This window comes from Onychomys torridus, chromosome 1 (assembly GCF_903995425.1).
Source record: "Onychomys torridus chromosome 1, mOncTor1.1, whole genome shotgun sequence".
Taxonomy (NCBI): Eukaryota; Metazoa; Chordata; class Mammalia; order Rodentia; family Cricetidae; genus Onychomys; species Onychomys torridus.
Window position 1 is genome coordinate 147,265,975 of NC_050443.1, and position 27,253 is coordinate 147,293,227.

General features: G+C 44.1%; 1 protein-coding gene across 1 annotated transcript in view; it reads right to left on the bottom strand.

The window, feature by feature from the left end:
• Nucleotides 1-12,775: 12,775 nt before the first annotated feature.
• Nucleotides 12,776-27,253, bottom strand: part of Spata6l (spermatogenesis associated 6 like) — a 50,947-nt gene continuing 36,469 nt past the window's right edge. Inside the window, exons 11-13 of the mRNA XM_036208766.1 lie at nt 19,941-19,986; nt 18,916-19,017; nt 12,776-13,060 (exon numbers count right to left, since the gene is read on the bottom strand). Coding sequence (XP_036064659.1) covers nt 18,928-19,017; nt 19,941-19,986 — 136 coding nt within the window. The 3' untranslated portion in view covers nt 12,776-13,060; nt 18,916-18,927. The remainder of the gene's footprint in view (nt 13,061-18,915; nt 19,018-19,940; nt 19,987-27,253) is intronic.

Genomic DNA, 27,253 nt, shown 5'->3' on the forward strand with positions numbered 1-27,253 from the left:
GGCAGGCAGATCTCTATGAGTTCAAGGCCAGCCTGGTCTATAAAATGAGTTCCAGGACAGCCAGGACTGTTATACAGTGAAAAACCTGTCTCAAAAAACCAACTAACTAACCAAATAAACAAACCTTGCAATTCCAGCTGAGGTATACTTTGGAGTTCACCAGAACATTGTCAGGGAGCTCTGGGATGAGACATCAAGTTGCTCGGTTACTGTGTTTTACCCCTAAAACAGAAATGTATTATGGTGGAACTCTATGGTGGCATAGGCAAGCATTTACAACTCCTGGGCTCAAGCTCCCTCCAGGGAGGAGTCCCTGTGGACACTGAGTCAATGCATTTGCAAAGGCAGCTCTCCCAAAGGCTGGATGTGCTCAGATCCAAACAGAAGGCTTCAAGGCTTCGCTCTTCAAGTACACTCAGGCCCACTTCACAAGGCTGCGCCTCAGTCCCTCTGCCCACAAGGGCAGAGACAACGGTGGCAAGCCATCATCTGAGCTATGTTTCAAAACAGGCTGCCTAAGTTGAGTAAGCCACATCTCAAGGTAACCAAGCTATCCCTATACTGTATTCTTTTTACTTTATTTTATATATTTTTTACTTTGGGGGACTTTTTTGAGGCAGGGTACCTCTACATAGGACTGGCTATCATGGAACTCACTATGTAGACTAGGCTGGCCTCAAATTCACAGAGATCCTTCTGCCTCTGCCTCCCTGGTGCGGGGCTGGAAGGTGTGCACCACCACGCCCAGCTCAATACTGAATTCTTGTAAAATAAAACCCAGGCCATGAGCTACTGGTGCCAGTGGTTCAGGGAAAATGTTTCCATTTCCTTCTGCCTCCTTAGGAAAGGATCATTCGGAGAATCTTGGCCTTGCTGCCTCGAGTCCTCTGTCTTTCTCCTGCTCATTTCTGAAGGTAGCTTATTAAAAGTCTACACTTCTGTCCTTATCCTGTAAATAAAGCTCAACAAAAAATGTGTACTTAACATGGAGACAGATTCTTAATGCCGCTGTGTTTTTGTAGTGTCGTTAGCCACCTTACACCTATGGTTTTATATTTAAGAAGCCAGAAACTGTGCCAAAGATTGCAGGGAGGTGAACGAGAGCTCAGTGTTGCCCACCTGAGCCCGAAAGCTACAAGAAATTGACACTGAATTACCTACTAAAAGTCACAGTGACCAATGACTCTGAAATCTGAAGTACAAATATCAGTATTCTTTATAGGAAGTAACTCTAAATGAAGCTAGATGAATACTTTAGAAATGAGCGGGTCTAACCCCTTATCAGGTGGCTCTCATTAGGGACACTAGAGTTTTGTAGAGCTGTTCACAAATTCACTGGGGTCATCCTTGTAGCCAGCCACTTACCACACTGTGCTGTTAACCGTGAAAAAGGACATGTTCCATTTCCTTCTCAATAAACATTTCTCCCACTCTTTGCCCCTTATCTTCCAGCCTCTTATCTATTTTTTTTATCTTATTTACCTGGGTAGGTGTGGAAAGGTAAAATGTGGGGCTAGTGTAAGAAGCTCTATGATTATTGGCTTTAAAACCACCGATGATTGGTTTGAAAACTCTATCATGCTGAGAATGAGAGGTCAGGACTTGAGGAAAACATACTGATCCTTCATGTTTACCAGTGAGGGTTACAAGGCTGAAATACAGGCTCATTATGGACAGTTGAGCTCATATTGTGTAGCTGAAATGAAAATAGAATTTTGCTAGAAATTGCTATCATGGAAGGCAGCCATATCTCAAATAGCATGATGATTTGGTTCACTGAAGGGCCAATCCTACCCTCTGAGACAGGATTACCAATTACAAGTGGCAGGATTTGAAGTGCCCTCAAATGGTGATGGCATGCTTCTACCTGAGCACCCTACTTACCAGCAAGTTCTGTAGAAGAGGACTCATTTGTGTGGTAGATATCAAAGGAACAGACAGTTTCCTGGGCCCCACTGAGGAAATGCCAGTTGCTTTCTTGCCACAGGAATACAGGACAGAGTCTTGATTGCAATGTGGGGGTGGGGACATTACCAATAACATAACCCCATAGAACAAAGTTTGGAACAGCTGGTGCAGCTGAGCAGAGGCCCAGTACATGAGCTTAGCCTTCTCCCAAAAGAGAGTGTCATTTCCGATACCAATGGAGGACTTTGATTTTCTTGTAAGCTCTCTTATGTAAACCCATCCTTGTTTTTAGGTCACCATGGGAAATTGTGTGACCTGCTGATCAGGAGACGGGAGCAGAAGCCATAGTGGCTTGGCAGGTGATTAAAAACCTTCCCTCTGTGGCAGGAGGGAAGGGGTTCTGCACACCCTTGGCAGAGCACTGATGATGTGCATCTGCACTGATATTCCACAATTAGTAATTTCTCAACAAGGAACCACAAGAGACACACAACTGGTGAGTGCTGAGGGATATTTGTACATTATGTGAAGATGTATTGCTGTGACTGATTTAATAAAGAGCCGAATGGCCAATAGCTAGGTAAGAGGTACAGGCAGAACTTCCTGATAAAAAGAGGAAGTAGGAGGAGATAATCTAGGTACACAGGAGATTCCAGGAGACATGGAGAGGAAACAGAAGGTACAAGATGGAAGAGAGGTAATGCCATGATAGAACATAGATTAACATAAATGGGTAAATTTGAGTTATGAGAGCTAGTGGGACAAGCCTAAGCTATAGGCCAAGCTTTCATAATTAAGAAGAAGTCTCTGTGCTGTTACTTGTGAGCTAGCTGGTGGGCATGTGACTCCAATACCCTCTCACTTTAGTGATCCTTTCCAGCCATTCAAGACACCTGGCCCCTCCAAAAAATAAATAAATGAAGCTGGCACAAAAGATTAAGATACTTTCCCAAGGTCACATAAGGAACAGAGGTAGGGGCATGGTGATTCACTTTTACTCAAGTCTCAGGTGACCCAAACATTTCAAGACATTTAAGAATCATTGTAGAGATCTGCTTTATAGCATAATGCCTATAATTAAAAATATTGCATTGCAATACTTACAATTTTGCTAAGGGTTTTGAGCATAGGGGAAGGGAAGAAAGGAGGGAGGGAGGGGAGGAAAGAGGGAAGCTTGCTTTGGAGGTGGTGACAGGGATGATACTGTACAGATGGTTATGTGGAATTATACACATTAAATAGTTTATTGCATGACAATCATGCTTCAATAAAGTGATTTAAATACATTAATGCGATCTTGCATTGACGATGTGCTGGCACAGAGCTAAATATTTTTTATATATATATATATAAAATAGTATTTGTTCTTTTTAACACTCCTATTGCCGTTTTCCAGATGAGGAAATTGGCCTACCAAGCTACTTGCCCAAGTTCACCCAGCTAGGACATACACATGATTCCAAGTCTTTTCCTGACTAGTCAGTTAGTTACAAGGCTTCAAGATGCAGGCAAAGCCAGGGGTGCAGGATAGCATCCAGCTTCTCCTTTCAAAGTTGTTGTGTTTTCTCACATCACTTAATTTGCTCCAACCAAATTTACTTATTCATGTTCTCCATCCCCATTTTTCCCATTCTGGCTATGGGTAATTAATGTATCTATGACCCTCCTGTCACCTAATGGCTTGGCCTCCCCTCCTTAGGACTGATTTGGTAAAATTAATATCATATCCTTCCACCCCAGTCTCCTTTACATCCTTCAGTCAAAGTCCAATTTTTCCAGAAGAGCTATCTGTTACAAAATTAGAGGTAGGCAGGCAGATACCAGAACAGAAGTCCTTTTCCTCCACACTTTTTAAGCTGTTCATCAGTCTTACCTTTGCCTTGTTTCCTCCCTCTGGCTAGAGTCTTAATCCTCTGCAGTCTGCCTTCTACCCACACAGCTCTCCAAGGTAACCAATGCCCTGTTAGCAAAATCCAAACCGGTACTTCCCCAGTCATCAGCCTCCGGTCTTCTGCAGTACTCATCAACTTGGATTAGCCTCTGACCATCCAGCTTGCTGTCTTCCCCTCCACATTTCCTGACACCTTCCTAAGCTACCCTCCTTCTGCTTTTTACTCATGATCTCAGCTTCTGCCAATGCACAGGGACCTTGAATACTGAGGGACGGGGGACCAAGCTCTGTGTCGATCTGGTGTGTCTCTGTGCCATTCCACCAGAAAGCTGTCCATTACAACTATCACTCTACACCAATGATTACCAAAACTATACAGCCACAGATGTGACTGTCACCTGCCCTGGCCTCACAGACAAACTTCAGATCCCATTTCCAGCCTCTACTGGGCTTTTAAACTGAACTTACTCCACACCAACCTCAGAACCTTTTCCAGAAGTCTCTCCTGAACTGAGCAGTATTTCCAGAACATCCTAGGATGGTAATGGTTCTTCCTGCCTTTGAATCCAACAGATCTGAGTTGTACACATGTTTACAGAGGTTGGTGCAATCATTTGAGTCCCTCTTCTGTGGGCTTCAATGGAGAACCCCTGAGTGGACCATGTTGATTCTAAAGATGATGCCCAGGATTTTGCCCTTTAGACATGACTAGTAGAACCTGAAAATCCTCTACAGCATATTTATGACAATGCAACCTTCAAAATGAGAATGAAATTCAAAAAGATTAAAAAAAAAAAAAAGCCAGGCCCGCAGTGCATGTGAACCCCTGTTCTGCCTCTCAGTACCCCACACCAAGTATTCTGAGTATTCTAGCCAGCCTGTTACAAAGAGACTATAAAAGAAAAAGAAAAAAGTCCTTTTCCAAAAGACTTTACTTGACCTCCTAGTCGCCAAGTTCATCTTGCCTCACAGCTCACAAAGAACACAGAGTTAGAAAATGAAGGAGCCCATGTCCTGAGATCGATCTACAAGGAGATTATTTTCCTGGCCAATGCTTTGCTCCTGTTACTTATGCCACACTTGCCTTACAGCTCAGCCAAGGCCACCAGCCCCACTGCTTCCTTGGAGGATCTGGATCCTGGCCCCCACCAGACCCATAGATTTTGAAACAGCACTTAGATGGGATGCCTCTTGATTTCCTCCCACCTCCAAGCTTGACCAGCCACTTCCAAATTCCAAGCAAGCTCATCAGAAAGTACTTGACTCTCTCACCCCTAAACCTTAGTGTCCATGGCACAAAGTCTAAAGCCTTTAGGGCTCATATCTAAGACACTTTAGAAGATGCCCCCAGGGACAATTCCTCCTCCTTACACGGGCCATTGTCTTCTTCAAATGCTTTACTTCTAAATTTCTGACTTGAACAACGTTTCTTACCTCCTGGAACACAGAGAAATAACAATATTTTGTCACATGATTAGATATTGCCTTTTACTAAGTTCTACAAGCCTCACTTAAATCAGTGTCATTATTTTACACCACTAAGTACAGCCATGGAGTCTTCTCTTGTTTTACATTTATATTTGGAGAATCTAAACATGTCATGGGAGACTGAAGGGGACTTTCAGTGGTCCATCTCTCTTCAGTCCCTAGCCACCATTGTTTCAAACCTCCTGTGGTTGACGGTTACAAATCCATCCCAGAGTCTTAGCCTGCAGCACTTTCTGAGAACCACACTTAGGACATCTTGTCCCCTAGTAAGGACAGAAACTCCAACAGGGGACAGGCCATAACTTGCACCTAACGTGACCTCCCCCTCCCCACAGGGTTGAGTACTGTACTGAGCACAGAGTAGGAACCTACTGACAGTCAGTGAAAAGTGGGGGATCCCCACAAGGCTGTGGAAGGGGGTCGGTTATCAGGGCTTGGACACGGCATGACCCAGTGCACAAAGGATGCCATCATATGCCCGAGCTGAACTTCCCTTACGCAGAGCCAGATGATCTCACATGACGAGTTTCCACCATGAGTCAGTCAAGCACTTCCACCAATAGCTCCTACCACTGACATTCTGTTCCTGGAAGTCATCCCACTAAAACAGGTGTGATGTTTATCTCAGATCAGAACATTGATCTAAGTGTCAGTTCCTGAAGGAAAAAGAACAGGGAGGCTTATTTTGAAGGGGGCGGGGCAGGGAGAACTTCCTAAAAATGCTATTTACAAACACAACATTTCAAGGACAGGAAATAGCAGAAAGCCCTCTTGTTGACACAAGAGGTGGCTAACCTCATTCTTAAGACTGTCAGGAGACCTGAGTTACCCTGTCACTCTGGGATAAATGATGAGTTAGTTTTTTCAAGCCCTCAGGTACAGTCTCCAGGAATTGGGATCACTAAGGTTCATGTGAAAATCAACCAAGAAGTCACAGCAAACAACAGATAAACCATGTGGTTTGGAAATAAGACAGACCAGAGTTTGGAAACCTGTTCCAACATTTGGTTTTCTGAGCCTTGATGTCCTTAGCAAGAAAATGGGAGGAAATGATGCTTTCCTTAAATGAGTCTAAGAGATGGAAATAATAATGGTAATACTTGATGGGTTCTGCTTTTGTGCTGGGCACAGATTTAACATGCTTTTTAAATGAGTCATCTGCATTTGAACACTGTGAGGCAGACAGTATCACAACCTCCATTTTAAAGGCTTAGTAAATGTTTAACTGAGGCAAGAAGAGGTTGTATTATTTGGCTCTCAAACCAGGGGCTCAATCTTTACACCTAGGTTGATATGCTTCTGAAAAGTGCTGGATACAGGCCCATGGCAAGAGATGCTAAGCAAAGGGATTAGTGGATGAGAGCAGATGTGGGCATGCAAAGGGAGGAAAGAACCTTCATCTGTGTTTATGGCTTCAGGTCCCACACACCCACCACTATCCCGAGGCGGATAATGAGGTCTCTAAAAAAACATGGCTCTCCAAATTACCCTGAAGCTGTCCTTTTCGTGGCCCCTTCCTGTGGAAGAACAAAAGACAAATTATCCTCCACATCCACCCAGACTACTCAGGACATACAACGACACACCTGTCTGGTTTAAAAACATTCCCAACCAATCCAAAGACCTAAAAACCACCCACCAGTATACCTCACAGATCACTGTTCAATTCTCTCACCTTCCAGCAAACTCTGCATTGCCAGGTCTTCCTTCTATCTCTTCAAGTGCAGTGCTGGGCTTAGAACTCATGGCCTTGAGCTTATTAGACAGGTACTCTGCCACTGAGCCATATCTCTAGCCTCCCTTTTGTTTGTTTGAAAGTCCTAATCTAGGTGTGTCTTGGGGCCAACAAGCTCCAGAATCCTGATCACTAATTCTAGGCCATCCATGGGAACCCCTCAATGTTGTCCTTTCAGAGTTCTTGGTATTGTCAAAATGATGATGAGATGCTACCCCAACACACACACACACACACACACACACACACACACACACACACACACACACCCCTCCTCAGTCATGGAAAGCAAACCTGGTACTATATATGTTGTGCGGTCTTGTGGCTGGCACAGCCTTAACAAGAAGGCAAAGCTGTGTGGCTACCACAAAGCTACAGACTGTAACTGTGCCCCAGCAGGGGATCCTTGTGGATAGGCAAGGATGATGGCATTTTAAAAATAAAGACAAGGGACAGGGAGATGGTGTTAGGTCTCAAACCTGGGACAAAGGACTGAGGTGCCTATTTAACATATCAAAGTAGACCTGGCCACCAGGTTCTCCCAGTATCCCTCAGTTCCTAGCTGCAACAGGGTTCTGCTAGCATTACCCCACTCCCTACCCTAAACTTCTCAAGCCCAGGGACTAAGCTACCCTTTCCCCAACTGCTCTCCCTATATAATCCAACCATTTTGGTTACCTGGTCCTTTTGGTCTCCACTTTACCTTCCTGAGGGCTGGCTTTCTCCTCTCCTTTTCCCTCACATGGCCCAGCTCATGTTCACTCTGGACTCTCCCAGATGTCTTTGCCTTGGCTATCCTCTCCCATTTATCTACAGTAAACTTTCTCCTCCACCACCTAAGAACAGTCATGTCTTTCCCTTTATTTTTATCTTTTTACATCAGATGGTTCAGGGGATAATCATGCTTATTTACAAGCATAAATAAGCATGATTACCTGAGTGCAAATCCTCAGCACCCATCAAAATGATTTGCTTTGGGTTCAATGAGAGACACTGTCTCAAGACAACAAGGCAGAAAGCAATAGAGGAAGACATTTGATGTCTTCTGAGTGAGCACTCAAACATGTGCAGAATGGCACACTCATATGCATGCACTATGTCATACACATCACATATAAAGATAAAAAAATCAAGTAGGGTGTTATACCTGGAATAGTGGTGCTTGGGAGGCTGAGGCAGAAGGATCGTGAGTTCATGACCATCCTACGTGAACTGGGATACTCTGCTTCGAACAACTAAGAGCAGGGGATGAGATAGAGTACTTGCCTACTATAAACAGGCCCTATGGTCAGTCCCCAGAACTGTTAGAAAACAGGAAGAAAACTATGGACTTATAGAGATGTTCTTAGAGCACTCTAAAAAACGGAGAATCACAAGGAGGGAATCTCTGGGACTGGAACCTCTGTGAAGAGGTTCTGTCAAGACACCCATCCTAAAAAAGGGCTCATTTGGCATACATGTGAATTCATTGGGCCCAATGAACCCCTACTTCTGAAGGTGAAACCAAGCAGGGGTCCTTCCCTCTGACAGTCACTTTGCCACCACAATCTGGGACCTCCAGACCCAGCGAGGAAGGCAGAAGGGTCCATACCAAGAGAATAGAAGTCCCAGTTCTTCTCAGTGTCAGTAGGATAAAGGAGGAAGGAAGGAGAGAAGGTCCCTACAAGACCTGAAAACCTGCAAGTGGTGTTAGAATGGGTGCCCTAATCAAGAAGGAGAAGGGTCCCACCCGGCAGTGCTGGAAGATTTGTGGGTCACAGCATGGACTGAAGGCATGTCCTGTTTGGATCACAGCAAGCCCCTTAAAGGAGCCTGGTTTGGGGTATGGACACATTGAGAAGGGTCCCCAACATCCAGGGACTAAGCTGATCTCACACAGGTAACTTGTCAAGCTTTTCAAGCTAGCACCTAAAGCCATTTTAGGTCAGATATTATCTTTCATGCTTTCCTTTTTATCTCTGTTATAATTCAAAGCCTACAGGCTTCATCCAGTCTGGTGAGCAGAGAGAAAGGTGTCCTGTATAGACACTATTATTCTTAGAAGGCCCAGGTTCAACAAAGGATGCGGTCTCGGGAGCTTATACAATCCCAAACACCATGAAATACACTTGTAAAATGTAGTCCTGGATTTGTCAGATCTGCAACTGTGAAAGCCAAGAAAGGGATTATAAACCAAAACATGACAGGAATTCTTTTTCATTATATTTAATGTTCTAGCCACTCTTCTATTGCTGTGAAGAGACGCAATGACCAAGGCAACTCTTAGAAAAGAGAGCAATTAATTTGGGGGCTTGATTACAGTTTCAGGGGTTTAGTCCAAATGTCATTGGGGAGGGAGCATCAACACACAATGAGCTGGAGCAGTGGCTGAGAGCTACAACCTGATTCACAGGCTAAGGGAGACAGACACTGGGCTTGGCATGGGCTCTTGAAACCTCAAAGCCCACCCCCAGTGACATGCTTCCTCCAACAAGGCCACACCTCTTAATCTTCTTAATCCTTTCAAATAGTGCCATTCCTTGGTGACTAAGCATGAAATATATGAGACTATTGTGGTGGTATTGTGTTCCCCAAAATATTGTGCACCCTAAAAATTTATCTGGGGTCAGAGAACAGATAGCCACTATATACAGAGGCTAGAAAATGGTGGCACTCACGCCTTTAATCCTAGCATTCCAGAAGCAGAAATTTGTCTGGATCTCTGTGAGTTCAAGGCCACAAGGATACAGCCAAGCGTGGTGACACAAGCCTTTAATCCCAGGGAGTGATGGCAGGATGCCAAAGATATATAAGGCGTGAAGACCAGAAAGTAGAAGCATTTGGCTGGTTAAGCTTTTAGGCTTTGAGGAGCAGCAGTTCAGCTGAGACCCATTCAGATAAGGACAAAGAGGCTTCCAGCCTAAGGAAAGAGGATCAGCTGAGGAACTGTCGAGGTGAGGAAACTGTGGCTTGTTCTGCTTCTCTGATCTTCTAGCATTCACCCCAATACCTGGCCTCAGGTTTGATTTTATCAACAAGACTCTTTAAGATTCCTGCTACAGTCTATAGGGACCATTTTTATTCAAACCACCACAGCGATACAGTTCTGCCCATAGCAAACCAAACCCCCACTATCACAAAATGATCTGTGCTATCATAGACTCCAAAAGCAAGATACCTGAATTTCAATCCCTGCCTCTATAGGGCTCCTCAAAGCTTAAATAGTTCCTTAAAAAATAAAAAAATAAAATAATTTAAACAATAAAATTATCAGATCATAAAATAAAAAAGGGGCATAATTTGTTGAGAAACAAAAGGGGGACTTCATATAAAAATGAGCATTTACGCTCTTATTAAATTAAGAAATCATGATTGAGCTCCCCTCCCCCCTAAAAAGGTACACCAGATGTGGTGATAGGTTCTGTATCCTAATAAATTTATCTGGAGATCAGAAGACAGAGCCAGCCACTAGATTAGACATAGAGGCCAGACAGTGATGGCACACACCCTTAATCCTATCACTCAAGAGGCAGAGATCGTCTGGGTCTCTGTGAGTTCAAGGCCACATTGGGAACAGAGCCAGGCAGTGGTGGCACATGCCTTTAATCCCAGCGCTAGGAAGAACAGAAGATGGCAGGGCACAGAAAGGTATATAAGGCCAGAGTAAACAGGAAGTCTCTCTGGAGACTGAGGAGTTGGTAAGGTGAGGTTGCCTGTGGCTTGTTCTGTTTCTCTGATCTTTCAGTTTCTACCCCAGTATCTGGCTCTGGGTTTTTTTTTATTAATAAGACCGTTTACCAATTTGTGTTACAACCAGAGACAGAGATGGCTGAGCAGTTAAGAGCACTTGATGTCTCTTCAGAGGACCCAAGTTTGATTCCTAGCTCTCATCTTTAGCAGCTCACAACTGCCAGGAACTCCAGCTCTGGGGGGGATCGGACACCTGTGACCACAGCAGGCACCTGAACTCATATGCACATAGCCACATATAGATACACAATTAGGAAAAATAAGTGTTTTAAAATCAATACTGAATGTGTCGACACATATTTTAACAACTGAAATTAGATGCAAACTCATTAGGGCTGACTTGTATCATGCAGGTAGCCCTCTTCTGAGAACTAGATTGAAACCTTATCATGACACGGTTTTAGTTTTTAGTAGCGTGTTTCTGATGACTACTTAAAATTCACATCAAAATAACAAACTGACCTGTTACAGCGACACTGTGACCATTTAAAAGGACTCATAACTTCGACCTCCAAAGATGGAATGCACCCTCACTTGACAAATTCTGAGAGAAGGATAAATGAGTTTTGTTTCAGGAGTATCTTTGTTTGTTTGTTTTAATATTTACTTATTCCTAATTTACCTTTGAAAACCAATTCCTTATGGCAAAAAGAAAAACAAAATCAAACCCAGCTCCCACATGCCTTAACTAAATGGTTTTTAATGTACTTTGGGGGATGGTAGGACAAGACTCCATAAACTAGGTATAGCTTATAAACAAAAGAAACTTGTTTCTCACGGTTCTAGAGGCCAAGATGTCCAAGGTCAAGGTGCTAGCAAATTTGGAATCTGGTAAAGGCCTTTGCTTGGTTCACCTCACTGTGTGTGTCCTCGTGTGTTAGGAGGGTCACGTCCCACTGCCTATTTCACAGCCTCATCCATGGGGCTCTTCCCTCGACTCCCACGAAGCTCCGTTTCCTAACGGTATCACCGTTTGAGTTAGGACTTCAAGGAGACGCAAGCATTCAGACGCAGCAGATGAGGGAGAAGAAGAAGTAGGAGGGCAAAAGGAAGACAGCATGCCTGCAGCCCCTTCCAGCATCTTCCTCTTCCTGCTCCCCCAGGCTGCCTAAGCGTTTCATAAGGGCTCCTGCGGATGAACTCGAAGTCTGGCTGGGTGGCATGCTCTGTGGAATCTATTTACTTAAAGCAGTTCTCTTAGGAAAATGCTTGCAGAACATTTTGTTTCTGATCTATATTTATTAAGAACTGTTGGGAGGAGGCGAAAGGAAGAGGGAATAGTTTAAGCTACAGAAATTAGCTCCTCTCAAAAATTCATCTTAGAAAGTTAAGCTTTAAAATGAGACCAGAATTCTTCATATGTTAATATTCTTTTTCTTGGACTTTAAGGGACCTGATGCCATTTAAGCCTAGCATACACAAAAGTGAAACACAAAAATCAGATTTATCAAAAAGAGACAATCAGGTTGCTGGTCTTTTCCCAGTTAATTTATCAGGTTGTTTCCCTAGATAAACAACTCCCTGGCTCATGTAAGACAATTTTTTAAATATATTTTTGTAATGAGTCTTTTTCTGTCCTGCCAGCCAGCTCCCAAATAATGACATGGAGACCCATTATTAATTATCAAAGTTTAGCTTATAGCTTAGCTGTTCCTAACCAGCTCTTTTTTTTTTCCAAGACAGGGTTTCTCTGTGTAGCTTTGCACCTGTCCTGAATCTCGCTCTGTAGACCAGGCTGGCCTTGAACTCACAGAGATCCACCTGGCCCTGCCTCCCGAGTACTATGTTTTACCATGTGGTTTTTTACCCTTTATTCTGTATGTCTGACTCCCTCCATGTGTCATTGGCATCTCCCTGCACCTTGATTATCTCCTCCTACTTTCTCTCTGCCCCCAAATCCTGCCTATACCTCCTGTCTAGCTATTGGCCATTCAATTCTTTATTAAACCAATCACAGTAATATGTTTTCATATGGTGTACAAATATCCCACAACATATTTTTGTTACAATTTTAAAAATGCTTCCCAAATGGAAAAGCCCCTGACACACTTCTATTATGTTTCCTATTTTTCATGCTCAAAACAAACACAAATTCTCCACATGACAAGTGTGAATGAGAGCCCCAAACAGAATTTAATCAACAATTCTTACCTTGGGCACAAAAGACTGAGTATAAGGTTTGATTTAATGGGGGCTAGGTACCAGTAACTCAACCCAGACCACAAAGAATGCTGTTCACTTCTCCAAGGATGTGTCAATGTCTCAATGACTGAGGCCTTCATCCTTCTTCAGGTTTCATTCATGTTCCCCTGTGAAATTTAAAGATCACATCTACATGTGGTATTGAGAAAAAGGTGGATAATTGACACGGCCAAGGAGAAAAACATGAACTATCCTAATCTCAGATCCAGCTCAGCCTCGGAATTGCCTGTGCTCTGAGCCCCTTCCCCTATATCCCTGGTTCAGAATAAGGCAAAGCATTTGACCTCTTTGTATAATAGCAGAGCGATGGCACTCAGAGCATCTACCTCCCAGTGCTATGTGTGGAGTTAATGAAGTTCTTGGTTCATGGCAAATGTGTCCAGACTTACTGGATGTTATCAAGTGAGAGTGTTAGAGACATTCTAATCTGCTGTTCTGTAGAACAATTGTTGCGCATGAAAGGGTGTCAAGTTTGGAACTGGGTGATGGGGTGGGTCTTCTGAATTCCCCATTCTCACAAAACTCAAGTCTACTTAGAGATCTCAGTCTTAAAAGTGCATATACTATCCTAACAAGCAACTTCCTGTAGCATCCCATCACTGGGCACCACGGGGATTAAACTGGTGAGGAATAATAGAGCATGGGCTCTAGGTTTACAGAGCTCCTCCAGCGACCCTAAGGCTCTTGATGCCTACAGGCCTGAGAATTTGCCGACCACCTGTGTGGTCTGTTGGATGCTGACAGGGGCTTCCAGGATGAACACAGATTGTGTATCATTATCCATCACATCAGTCCCCCACAAGCCACCAAAGGACAAGTCCCTCAGATGCTGGTGCCCAAATCTAGATGGAAATGCTGACTGAAGGAGCTTGGGCTTTGCCAGATGAGGTTGCTTTACTTTCAGCTGGTAACAGATGTAAATGATCCTCGAGGACAGGTGAGACGAAAACCTACGGCCACTACTGTCCCAGGAGCTGGGGCGACAGCCCATGCCCAGATCAGAAACCAGCACCTTAAACCACCAATTCAACTTTTCACTCACTGTACTTTCTTGTTGTTGTTGAGTTTTACAAAAGGCAGGAGACTACAATTTCCCGTGTCTAAGGAAATGCTGACGAGTTCCTTGACTACCATCTACTTAAAAGCATGACAGTATGGCTGGTTCCTGCTCTCTCTCCCTGAGGGTTAGCTCCAGATAAAATCTGGGAGCAGATGGGGAGACTGTAAGCATTCAGTGGGCTAGAGCTGGTGTATGTGGTCAGCACCCCTCACCTATTGAGGGCCTAACACTGCCTGGGGGACTGGGACCATCAGAGACAGCCTTTGGAGACCACTCTGGTAGAGGATTCTCAGTTGTAACACTAGACATGGGCATCAGCTCACTACAGGCCAGAGCATAGGAATAATCATCTCTTCAAGAGAACTGGGGGTACCTATGGCATTTGGAGGATTTATGGGATTCTCCTATTTGTTCAGGGTGGCTGTGTTCATTTGGTAGGAAATGTTATCATTTTCAAGTATGCCAGAGATAATCCACCTATACCCCAAGTCCCACGTCCTGACACATCAGAATAAAGATACATCAATGTCTTATATTTCCTCTACCCACCTTCTCCCCATTCCACATCTACCAGGACAGACAATGGGACTTCCTGTTTGGGGTTCAAAGTTTCTTGGTATTTTTGTGACTAAGGGTCTTTTGCATTTTTTCTGGGAAGCTGAGACCACAAGGAAGCCAGGACAGGGAAGGTAGACCACAGTGGAAGCTGATGTGGAGCCTCAAGGGAGCTAGGTTGGGGTCTGTCATTGGAGTCCTTGGGAACTAGAGCAGGGACACATAGTGAAGATTGAGGATGCTCTGCTGTGTGTCAAGGAGTCCCCCACTCTGGACTCTGTCTTCCCAAACCTAGCTCCAGTCTCCTCTCACAAGTCCTTGACCTTGCTTTTCCCCAGGTCTACTGGGTCACTCATAATAAATGCCCAGGTACCTTCAGAGTTGCCTAGTCCATCTTGTTTGGATTTGTTTCTTTCAACCTGGAGACCCTTCCCTACTTATGTCCTTTGGGATCCTTGACTTACTAGGGATCCAGGTTCAAAAAGTAACATTAAAGCCGGGCTGTGGTGGCGCACGCCTTTAATCCCAGCACTCAGGAGGCAGAGCCAGGCGGATCTCTGCAAGTTCGAGGCCAGCCTGGTCTCCAAAGTGAGTGCCAGGAAAGGCGCAAACCCTGTCTCGAAAACCAAAAAAGTAACATTAATCAAAGGAAGAAAGGCCACTTCTGGGAAAGGTCTATGAACTTCTTCCAAACCTTGTGTGGGGACTCCTGTAAAGCAACCCATTTCCCAAGGCAGAATTGGCAATGGGGGTGGGAGTCTATCTTCTGATCTTCCTAGCCCCCTTCACATCAGTGTCCAGATATCAGCTTTATGAAACTTGCTTTTAGACACATAGAAACTTAATGTAATTTAGCATTTGGTAACTGTGTTCCATGCGACAGCCTAATGAAGGCATAGAGACTCTTGCAATGAGAGATTAAGTGCCCCAGAATCCACTCTTTAATCTACCAAGCAGAACGTTCTAAAGGAAAGCCTACGGAATGAGCAATTATCAAGATGTCCTCCTTCCTTTGTGCTGAAGGCAGAGAACCCTGCCAGCCCCCTGGCAAGGCTGAAGCATAAATGACCCTCAAGGCAGACTTTCGGGTGCCTGACTAGGGAAATCTAGCAGGTCATCCCATTCTCCTTCATTGCTTAAAAAGGCCTGCTCCTTTCTGATGACCGTAAGATACAACACGATTCCTCCTAGGGGGAAACATTCAAAGGCAGCCCCATCCCCACACTGCCTGGGTGCCAAAGGGCTGCCATTTACAGACACACCTACTCCTTAGCATTCTTTTGTCATACTCTAGCTTTGGAAAGGCAACAGAAAATGGAAGTTCAGGGCATGGTCTCTGAGGTCTACTGTGCTAAGGAGTCCCATCAATCATAGTCTTGCCTCTGCCACTGACTAGCCACGTCACTTTGAGCAAGGTATCCGACCTCTCTGTACCCCAGTCTTCCTAGCTTAAAAACACAACTTAGTAGAAGCACCCTTCTCCTGGAGTTGTAAGAACTAAACATTAATTCACTTAGTTTGTGGGATGTACTTGGCCAGCTCTTGACCCTATGTAGGGAATACTAAGGAAAAGTGAAAAGCTGTCTGCATGATGGTAGAACCCTAGTTCCCCAACCTCACTCCCATCCACAGAAATCCAACTTACGTCTGTCCACAGGCAAGCATGCCACTTTTGAAAAACACAATTATTATTTGGGGCATGGATTAAGGAGGAAAATTAAGAAATGATGACCTGCCACTCTATCACCAAGTACCTCATCAGCACCCTAGACCTACCTCAGCACTTCCTTCAGCATAGAAGCACACTTGCTAGTGACCACTCTGGAGGGTCAACAGATGTAAGGACAATAGGATGGTGAGTGTGGGAAGGCAGGGCCTTGCTCAGGATCCCAGCCCAAGATGAGATGGTCCATGTACTACACTGCTAGCCAGAATTTCAGACAACCTTACCCATTACTCTGAGACTGGCTGCAGACTCTACAGCTTGTCCCATTGAGACCTAACTAAGCTTCCTTACAGGACCCCACAGAGATACTGTTGCTCGCTATATAGCAAGAAGCATTTCCTAAGAAAAGAATGCCCCCTCTACCAAAGATTTCATTTTTCTCTGGGTTATGGATAATGGTTTGCCGGTGGAACAATAAAAATTAGCTATTATCCTTAAGAAAAGAAAAAGGGGAATGGATAGGTGTAGGATATTAAGGTAGATTATTGTATATACTAGTAAACTAATTTAGTAAAATATCAGCCTTAGATAATTTGCACGCTTATGGATTCTTATAAATGATTTTATATTCCTATTTAAGGTAATTTGTATATTAATACAAATATAAAGCTATATTTGTTATATTGTACATATATTTCTACTCCTATTTGAAATATCTTGTATAGTGATACAAATGTAAAATTATATTTATTATATGTTCTACCTCTGTTTAAGATATTTTGTATATTGATACATATTTAGGATTGTTATCATATTACATATTGCACTATACATTTCTACCTCTGTTTAGGACATTTTGTGTATTGTCACAATTTTGAGGTCAATGTCCTTTTATAATACATTTGCTTATAGACAGTATACCTTGTTTTTGTGAAGCCTTAGTCCTTAGGTTATTTAGGTAGATAAATAAGACTTAGAGTTTTATAGTCACCCATGCTTGTCATTTCTATAGTTATGTTAGTTAAGTTCTCCAGATTTACAGATACATAGGTCAGATGGATAGGTAATCTTCAGACACTTCATAGACCTAGAGAGTATGACATTTAAATAACTTAGATTCTGTTGATGTGAGACACATTGCTCCTGGCAGCACCAATCTGATTCCAAGAGAATGTTGGGCTTCTGAGACATTTCCATTTGGAAGCTTAACTTCTTCTTGACGCATAATGGTCTGCTGGGCAAAGAACTGCCCTTGCCTCAACTGCTGATAGCATGAATGCTGTCCTTTCTGGCTGAATGGGACACAAGGAAAAGCAACTACTGAGCTCTGCCAAGATAGGGTAAGATGGTCTTTCAAAATTCCTGCTTCTGACAATGGTCCATCAGATATTCTAGGCCTGTACCTAAATTGGATGCCCCAATGATGCTGAGAAACTTTAGGTGACTGTCCAGGCTGCCAGCTGTCTCTGTCTATTCTCGAAAGATTTTCAAAAATTGCTTGCATGCATTTCCCATTTCTCAGGTCTTATTATATTCCTTCCCAGGTCTTTGATGGGGTTGAAGACTAATAGTTACAATTACAATCTTCTCTCGGATCTTAGCTAGAACATTTTAAGTACTAGATTCAGGTTCTTCAGGACAGAACAGCTTTGGAATAATCTCTGTAACACACCATCTACCTGTGTTCTGGACATCTCTGGATTTTAGTATGTGTCCCTTATTTGATGTTGTTCCTGTTGGTTGTAGTTCCATTTTTCTTAGGTCGTTACCCTTTATTTCTCCTTGGCAATACTTAATAATCGTTCCTATTGTATATAGTTTTGTGTTAGGTTAGAACTTTCTTATTTAGACAAAAGGGGGAGACAGAGATCTAATGGGTAGCTGTTCTTGCTATGACCTTGAAGCACCGCCCCTAGTGAGGTAACAGGTAACTGTTACACCTGCCTATGACCTTGAAGTACATAGACCCCTGGGGCATGGCTGCTTAGGACTCTTAGGACCTGGGATGCATGTACAAGGCTCTCTCTTTGTTCCCTCATGGTTTTGGACGCTGGGACAGACCAGGCAGATCTCAGGCAGAAAAACAGCGTGGGACCATGCCTCACCTTTCCGGGATGCTGCGACAAATTCCTCTATTCCGTCTTGTGCATTTTCTTTCCCAAATAAATTCCTTTGCCCTTCAAGCAGACTCTGTGATTTCTCCCACTAGGGCTTCCTTGTACTGAGCTAAATGCGGGGTTTCTGTTTTGGTCTAGTATAAAAGACTGATTTTTAAACAGTAAGTAGTAATACATTGTTTGTACTTTGGAAAGAAACAGGCAGGGTACTAAAGGGTCTGTGTCAGAAGAGCAGGGAGAGTCAATGGAGAGTCACGGACTTGAGGATGAACTGAAGGTACTCCATTTGCGACAGGAGTCCAGGTGGCATGCGGAGGGCCCAAGGCAGGGGAAAAGAAGCTCAAGCGTCCTCTGCATAAGAGGGAGGGAGGTGTGGGACAAGGGGGCGTGACAACTGGTGTGTTCCACCGAGGGAGGGGCAGGTTCGGGGAGGGGAAGGGGGAGTTCTCAGAGCCCCTCCCCACCTCTTCCACATTTCCTAGCTACTTTGGTGACAGTGGGAGACAGATGGGAACTGTTTTTAGCAAACCACAATAACAAACAGTACTTAAGCTGCTTACTTACATGATATAGTGGTTAAAAATATCTCTGTTCATGCAGTGGGTGTTTCTTCAGTGGGTATCTTGGTCTTTCATTGATATATTTTGTTTCGGAGATGAAATTTTCCTATAATAAAACACATCCAGCCATGGCATTACCCAGGACATAATAAAGATTGGTAATACCTAGACACGTGACCTTTGGTGTGAAGAGGTCTGTGCATCCCCTATGTGTCATGCAAATGGGGTCTACTTTGTGTGTGTGTGTGTGTGTGTGTGTGTGTGTGTGTGTGTGTGTGTGTGTTTCTTTCCCTGTTCTCCATCTTAAGGAGATTTGTTTCCTTTAGGTTGGGAAATAAGATTAAGCCAGAGCTCTTCAGAGAGGAAGAAAAGACACTGACTACTCCCGTAGGTACCATGACCAATACCCACTTACAAATGAATGTCATCCTGCCAGCCTGGTATAAGCTAGACTGTATGGCATGATCAGCTCCAGAAACTGAGGGCCCTTTTGACACTTCACTGGAATGCCTTTAAATTCAGGTCAAGATCACCAAGCTGTGTGTCTACAGTAAACATCAAGTACCCTCCCTAAGCTCACAGAAAACATCAAACAGCCAAAAACATCTTATTAAACTACTGAAGCCATTTCTTCCAGATTGTGGCCCTACGTGGGCCCCCACATAAATGTTTTCCTTCTCTGTGTTGGGACTGCTGTGAACAGAGGGTAAGAGCATGCCTGGTCCACTGGACTGCTCCCCAGACCTCTGCCTGAAGAATGCTGTGCCAAATGAACCGCTCACATTAACCTCCTCTGTCTCTTCCTCTGGAAACCTGCCCTGATTCCCAGCCACACAGTCAGGCTCAGAACACCATGTTCTCTTCTGGGCAAGTGTTAAAATTTTATATTGTTTCTATGGTTACTTTACTAATGTCTGCTTCCCTCACTGGACTTCAAATTCCAATTCTCAAATTTACCAGCAAGGATCTAGTTTCACCAGAACCCCTAACCTTTGGGTAAGTTCTGTGGGATGTCAGAAGGCTGCATACCCTCTCATGGATCTTCTTCCACGTGGACTGAGAACAAGGCTGGAACCTGCCCAACAGAGTAAACAGAGTGGAGCATTATGCAGCAACTAAAAAGGATACTGACTTAGAGTACTTAAAAATAAGGGTTGAAACATAACTACAAGCTAAAATGTCAGTGTGCAAAATAGTACACCTATGATTTTAACGCTGGCATCCAAACTCCACATGAGGGATGTGGGAATGCATTCCACCAACACGGTCAAAACGAGCTGTGCTTGGTGTCCACCTAGGAACCATTCTTCTTGGACAATACTGTTTTCAGGGAATTTGCTAATGAGAAAATCCTACTTTTTCAACCCCAAACTGTACTTTTGAAACTTATTCTCAATTGTTCTCTGTCACAGACTTTATTTTATATCTCATCTAGTTTAGGCCACTCAGAGCCCAAACTTAAGCACAAGCCAGATAATGTCTTCCTTCCAGCTCCTCATCCACAGAACTTTCTCTCTTCCACAGATTGCTTTGTGTAGAGCACGGCACCCTTCCCACCCAATCCCTACTTTCATTGACTCCCAACTACTCTTCTGGGATCAACTCCATTGCTGATTTCTCAAGGAGTCCTTCCCAAGCCTCACCCCCACCCCCAGCTCCCAGGTCAGCTGACCCGTATGTTCATCATTTCACAATGCTTCTGACAGTGGACACTGGCCCCGTCTGGTTAATGTGTCCACTAGACTGAGACCTGGGCTGAGTCTCTGGTTAATATCTCATCCCAGACTTAAGTGTGGTGGCACATACCTGTAATCCTAGCCCTAAGGGGACTGGGGCAGAAGGATCATGAGTTTGAGGGTAGCCTGGGCTATACAACAGAACCCTGTCTCAAAGAGACAAAAGTAAAACTCCTCTCAGGTCACAGCAGGTATTGAATACCACAGTGGGGTTTAAAGAGTATTGGTTGAGGGTCTGGAGTGAGGGGTGACTCAATAGTTAAGAGCATTTATTGCTCTTGCAGAGGACTTGGGTTCAGTTCCCAGCACCCACATCTTCTGCCTCACAACTACCTTTAACTCCAGTGCCAGGGGATCCACTTCTGGTCTCCATGGGAATGTGCATGCACATGATGCACAGATATACACCCAATCCCACAAAATAAATCTTTGAAAAAAATAACGTGTTTGAGTAGTGAATTCATTCGCTCTGTGGTGAGTATCAAATCCTAAATTCTGAGGATCACTAAGCTAAAGGTGTACACAGAAAGTTGATGATGAAAAGTGCAGACACTGTTTCCTTAAAATGCTCAAAGAATTCTAACAACTCAGGTAAAATCATCCCCTCTGGTAATGTGTGAGAAACACTAGAATGGCACAGGTATTTCAGATGTTAACAAGGATTGCCACCAAGAATATGTAGAGAACCATGCATTCGCAGACGATAGAAGGTGGGTGGTTGTCAGGACCATGATGCCGATGCTCCCCTGCAGCTCCTCCTGTCTGGAGTTCGTGCCCATTCATCTCCCATTACACCCTTCTCTGGGAGCAAGAACTGGGACCCAAGTAGAGCTGAGTCCACACATCTGTTACCAACCCAGGAAAACAAGGGGCGGCAAAGGGCTGCACACTCAATGCACTGCTGTGTTGCAGAAAACACCATGTATGTAATTTCTGCTCTCTCTAAGAATCTTATGAGAAATACACCAAGTCTTTAAAAATAGCCACCAGCTGGACACATAGGCCTTAAAAATACTATATTTGCATGCAAGGACTAGAGCTGTATCATCCCAGCCTTCTCTGTAATTCTTCTTACATACTAGAAGAGTGGGATTGTGTGGTGACAGCAGGAAACATGCTGCAGATGGGGGAGATGGGAAGCGGGGATTGTCTCTCTTTCCTTTGGGACTACATTCTTCACTCTGGCATTCAAAAGGCTTTGTACATCTTCCACTAAAATCTTGGGCTTGAAAGCCGACAATTAAGTCTACCATATGACCCAGCAATACCACTCCTTGGTAGAGGCTCAAAGGACTTGGTATCCTACTCCACAGAAACTTGCTTGGCAAGGCTTATTTCCACCCTATTTACAATAGCTAGAAAATGGAAACAACCTAAATATCCTTCAAGAGATGAATGGATTGGAAAAATGTACTATATATGCACTATGGAATGCTAGTCCGTTGTAAAGAAAAATGGAATTGTGAAATTTTCAGGTAAGTGGGTGGAACTAGAAAAGATTATATTGAATGAAGTAACTTGGACCTAAACAAATGTCACATGTTCTCTCTTATTTGGGGCTAGGCTCCAATGTAAGCACACAGCATGAGTAACCACAGAAACCAGTAAATTATAAAAAGGCACTGTGGGAGGTGGGGGATTGAGAGAGGAATAGAATACAAGTGATTTGAAGGGGGAAAGAGAAAATGAGAAGAAGGGGGGATAAATCACACCAAGGTTGTCTGATAAAGGCTCAAGGAATCATAAGATTTTATATTTACCTAAAATTATACACAATATATGTAAGTGTATGTGTGTGTGTGTGTGTGTGTGTGTGTGTGTGTGTGTGTGTGTTAAATGAAGTTGTGCCACTTGGGTTTACAATGCTCCCTTTAAGAACAATATACTAACAGTACCAGGCATGAGAAACTTCCTTTTTGAGTGGTTGGTCAAGGTAGTCCAAATGACTCCCCAAACAACATAGGTTACTGATGTTGCCCGGGGATACCTCTCAATGGTTGATATTAAGACCCCATTGCTGAAGACACTGAACACTTAGGACACAGGGCTTGTATTATTTGAACTGGATCTAATCTGAAAGCATCCTCCCCACATCTAGTTCACATAGTATCATAAAGTACTATACAAGCTACCAAGGGAGGGGAGCAATTACTCGTCCTACCCAGCCATAACACCTATGAACCACACAATGACCAGCATAGCAAGATATCCATAAGATGCAATAGTGGCACTCCCATGTTGGTAGCAACCAACAGCTATTTCAGTGTCCATTCAACATGAAAGAAAGCATGCCTAGTACTAGAAACCTAGCCAACTACCTGGGGCTAACGAGGTTATAAATTTTAGAAGAGAATCTACTATCCCCACTTTGCTAGACCAGTGTGATTCTTCAGCTGCATTCTAAATCTTAACCTTATAACCACAGGTAAGTCTAGCTATCACCCCTTGTCAAAGAGGCTTCTCCTCTTTGACAAATAGATAGCATTGCAGAAAACCACAACTGGACACGTTGAAAAGATCAGTGGGTTGTGGGAGGCCCAGCCCCAGTGGATACATCTGTAGTGTAGCTCCTATATCTATGGCCGTGTGGCTGCCTCTCCTAGAAACTGTTGTATAAACAGGATCTGAATAATGGAAAATATCAATGGACATGTTAACATGAAAAAGATAAAAATCTCACAGGGCCCCACCCCTAAACAAAAAAACTATAGGCAACTGGTGACTGCCTGAGAGGGGAGTTCACCTCTTCCAGGGATGAGCCCCATGACTAGTTATCTAATACAAAGTGCTCAGCGCTGAAACCATATGTGAGTGTGAAATATATATAGAGAGAATAAAATAGACGCATCAGGTTATATCTATATATCTATCTGTGTGTGCGTGTGCGTGTGCGTGTGTGTGTGTGTGTGTGTGTGTGTGTGTGTGTAACAAAAGAAGAGGGGCTATCAACTTGAGAGTGGGGAGAACACAGAAGGGGTTGGATAGAGGAAAAGGAAAAGAGAAAGTGATGAATTACATTTAAAAATGTAAAGTGTTAATTTTTTAAATTGGGCTGACTACAGAATGGGAGAAATTTTTTGCCAACAATACATCAAACAGGTGATTAATGTCTAGAATACATAAATAACTGCCAAAAAAAGTATCATAAAAAATCAAAGCCTCTGGGTAATAAATGGACTGGTAAACTGAATACAGTTCTCAAAGAAACACAAATGGACAATAAATCATTGAAAAAATGTTCAGCATCCTTAGCTATCAGGGAAATGCAAACAAAACTGCTTCGAGAGCCCATCCTATCATTTCATAAGAATTTATGCTGGCGAGGACGAGGAGAAGGAGGAGCTCCTCATCTACTGACAGTGAGAGCGCAAACTGACGCAGCCATTGTGGAAATCAGTGCAAAGCTTCTGAAAAATAAAAATCACAGTAGAGCTACCATATGATCCAACTACATCCTGGGCATGTATCAGGAGTTCTCTAAGTCAATATACCATAGAGACATCTGCACATCCATGTTCACCGCTGTGGTGTTCACAATAGCTAGGATATAGGACCAGCCCATACGCCCATCAGTAGACAAATGGATAAAGTCAATGTGAGAATAATCACAATGGGATTTTAGTCTACCATAAAGAAAAACATGCTGACATCTGAAGGAAAATGGATGGAACTGGAAATCATTATGTCACGCAAACAAAGCCAGATTCACAAAGACAAATAATGTATGTTTTCTCTCATGTAAATCATAAAACTAGAAAGGGAACTAACTACTACCTGAATAGTTTTATGTCAACTTGGCATAAGCTATAGTCAGCTGAGAGGAGGGAGCCTCAATTAAGAAAATGGATCAGGCTGCAGGCATGCCTGTAAATCATTTTCTTAACTAGTGATCAATGGGGAAGGGCCCAGCCCATTGTGGGTGGTGTCATACCTGGGCTGGTGGTCCTGAGTTCTATAAAAAAGCAGGATGAGCAAGTCAAGAGGAGCACTCCTCCATGGCATCTGCATCTGCTCCTGCCTCCAGGTCCCCGCCTTGCTTGATTCCTGTCCTGACTAAGCCCTTTCCTCCCCAAGCTGTTTTGGTCATAGTGTTTTTCATCACAGCAATGGTGACACTAACTAGGATAGAAATTATGTAAGAAGAGACCATGAGGTAGATGCTGGGAGGAGGGTAATGGCATACATGTGACATCAGGGAGGCTGTTGCAGGGTAAGGAAGGGAATCAGCGAGGAGCTTGAGGGGCTAGGGAAGGGTGGGAGTTTGGTATAAAAAGAACAAAATACATATGAAATGTCATAACGAGATCATTACTTTGCATACTATCTTGGGCCCCCTCACCCCTACAAGCTGAGCATCGACAGCCTCCAGGGGGAAGCTAACAGAATCTCAAGAGACGTTTCTTACGCACCCTTGTGAGGGCCTGGTATTGTTGGCCTTGCTGTCAGAGCAGTCAGAGTGCAAAGAACAAGGCATTATAGCCACCAAGGTGCCAGACATCTGCCTCGGTGAAGGGCTAAACTTGTCAAGGGGGCAATGGCATCTCCCCAGAGCATAGGAAAGGCAAAGCCATAAACTCCCACACTGGCTCCCACACCAGCTTCCACACAAGCTTCCACACTGACTTCCACACTGGCTCCCACACAGGCTCCCACACTGGTTCCCACACTGGCTCCCACACCAGCTTCCACACCAGCTTCCACACTGACTTCCACACTGGCTCCCACACAGGCTCCCACACTGGCTCCAACACTGGCTCCCACACTGGCTTCCACATCGGTTTCCACACCGACTCCCACACCAACTTCCACACCAGCTCCCACACCAGCTTCCACACTGACTTCTACACTGACTTCCACACTGGTTTCCACACTGACTTCCACACTGGCTCCCACACTGGCTCCCACACCAGCTTCCACACCAGCTTCCACACTGACTTCCACACTGGTTTCCACACTGACTTCCACACTGGCTCCCACCCTGACTCCCACACCGGCTTCCACCCTGACTCCCACACTGGCTCCATCAGTTTCCATTCCCATATCAGTGAAGGAAGGCCTCCTTCTCCCCACATGCCTGCCAGCATACATCATCATATGAAAACAGCTTTCTTTTCTTTTGTTTTCTTTTTACAAGACAAGGTTTCTTTGTGTAGCCCTGGGTGCCCTGGACAACTCCTGTAGACCAGGCTGGCCTCAAACTCAGAGATCCACCTGCTTCTGCCTCTTGAGTGCTGGGATTAAAGGTGTGTACCACCACTGCCTGGTGAAAACAGGTTTCTTTAAAAGATGGCATTTAAGGCCACTTCTCTAATGGAAAGGTGACCAACTAACTTTGCTTAACCAGGACTCAGGACTTTCCCACAATGCGGGACTTGGAAGCTAGCCATAGGCCTACTGGATGGCCTTTCTGTGGTCACAGTTCTTTGTCATTGTGGATCATGGCCTTCTTTCACACTTTGTAGTCCAGTTTGGTCCAAAGTCACCTGTTCAGAATGACTGAACACACTGAGTTTGCTGCCTCATTTGAGATGACTGAAGGCTCTCTCGCCTTCCTTAGGCTCCCTGCCCTGCCTCCATTGACTGAACATTCTGGAGCTCTCCTGTCTTTTAAATCTCAGTGGCACTTCCACAGTTATCCTCAGATTCTGGAGGCCTGGGACCTAATGGTTCCCCAAATTCATCTTACTGCTGGACGCTAACAATACCCCTGTCTTCTCACCTCCCATCCCTACCCTCTATTAACTTAATCATGAACCAGTCTTCTTCAGGGTCCACATGAAACATCACCTCCTCTACCAAACTGAAGAGCCGATCTCACTTATTCTTGAAAAGTTCCCATAAAGTGCTGCCTTGTAGAAATCAGTGTGTGTGTGTGTGTGTGTGTGTGTGTGTGTGTGTGTGTGTGTGTGTGCACGCGCGTGTGCGTGCATGAGTATGCATGTGTATTTTTATTCTGTGCTATGGCTATGTCACAAGTTGTCAGAGAACAGGAGAGATGTGTTACATGTTAGTCTCCATTCAGGACTTGGTAAACAGATTATCAATCTTAACACTTTCTCATGCACTCAACTCCAATCCCGTTGGTCGTTTGACTCTGTAAGTATGAGGCAATTCTTTCATCAGCCAGAACTGAGGATCAACTGGCTGGTTACATGAAGATGCACACCAAAGGGGAGCTGAATGGATGCATAAATGCATATGCTGTCTGACATATTCAGATGCAGCAGGGCCCTTCCTCTGCACTCCCGCCTGTGGGAATTAACTTCTATCTGCTCTGTCCTCCCCTGCAGTTGGACTACTGTTGAGGGCATACCATGATCTAGGTCATGTTAAGCAGGATGGATGGGGTTATGTCTACCTTCTTGTCTAGTTTGTGAGCCCCTGGAAAGTAGAGATGTGTCCTCATCAGGTCTAATACAAATAGTTGTCTGAGGATTTCACAGGTGCTTTAGTGTCAGAAAAGCCTGCTGTTCTAACCCTAGGAGTTAGGAAGGTGTCACTAAACAAAGCACACAGACAAAAGCTGTGGGCTACCCCAGTTCCTGCAGCAGAAAAACCCTGTGGCCAAAAGCAGATGGGCTTGTGATCTTCACAGTGGTCTTCATG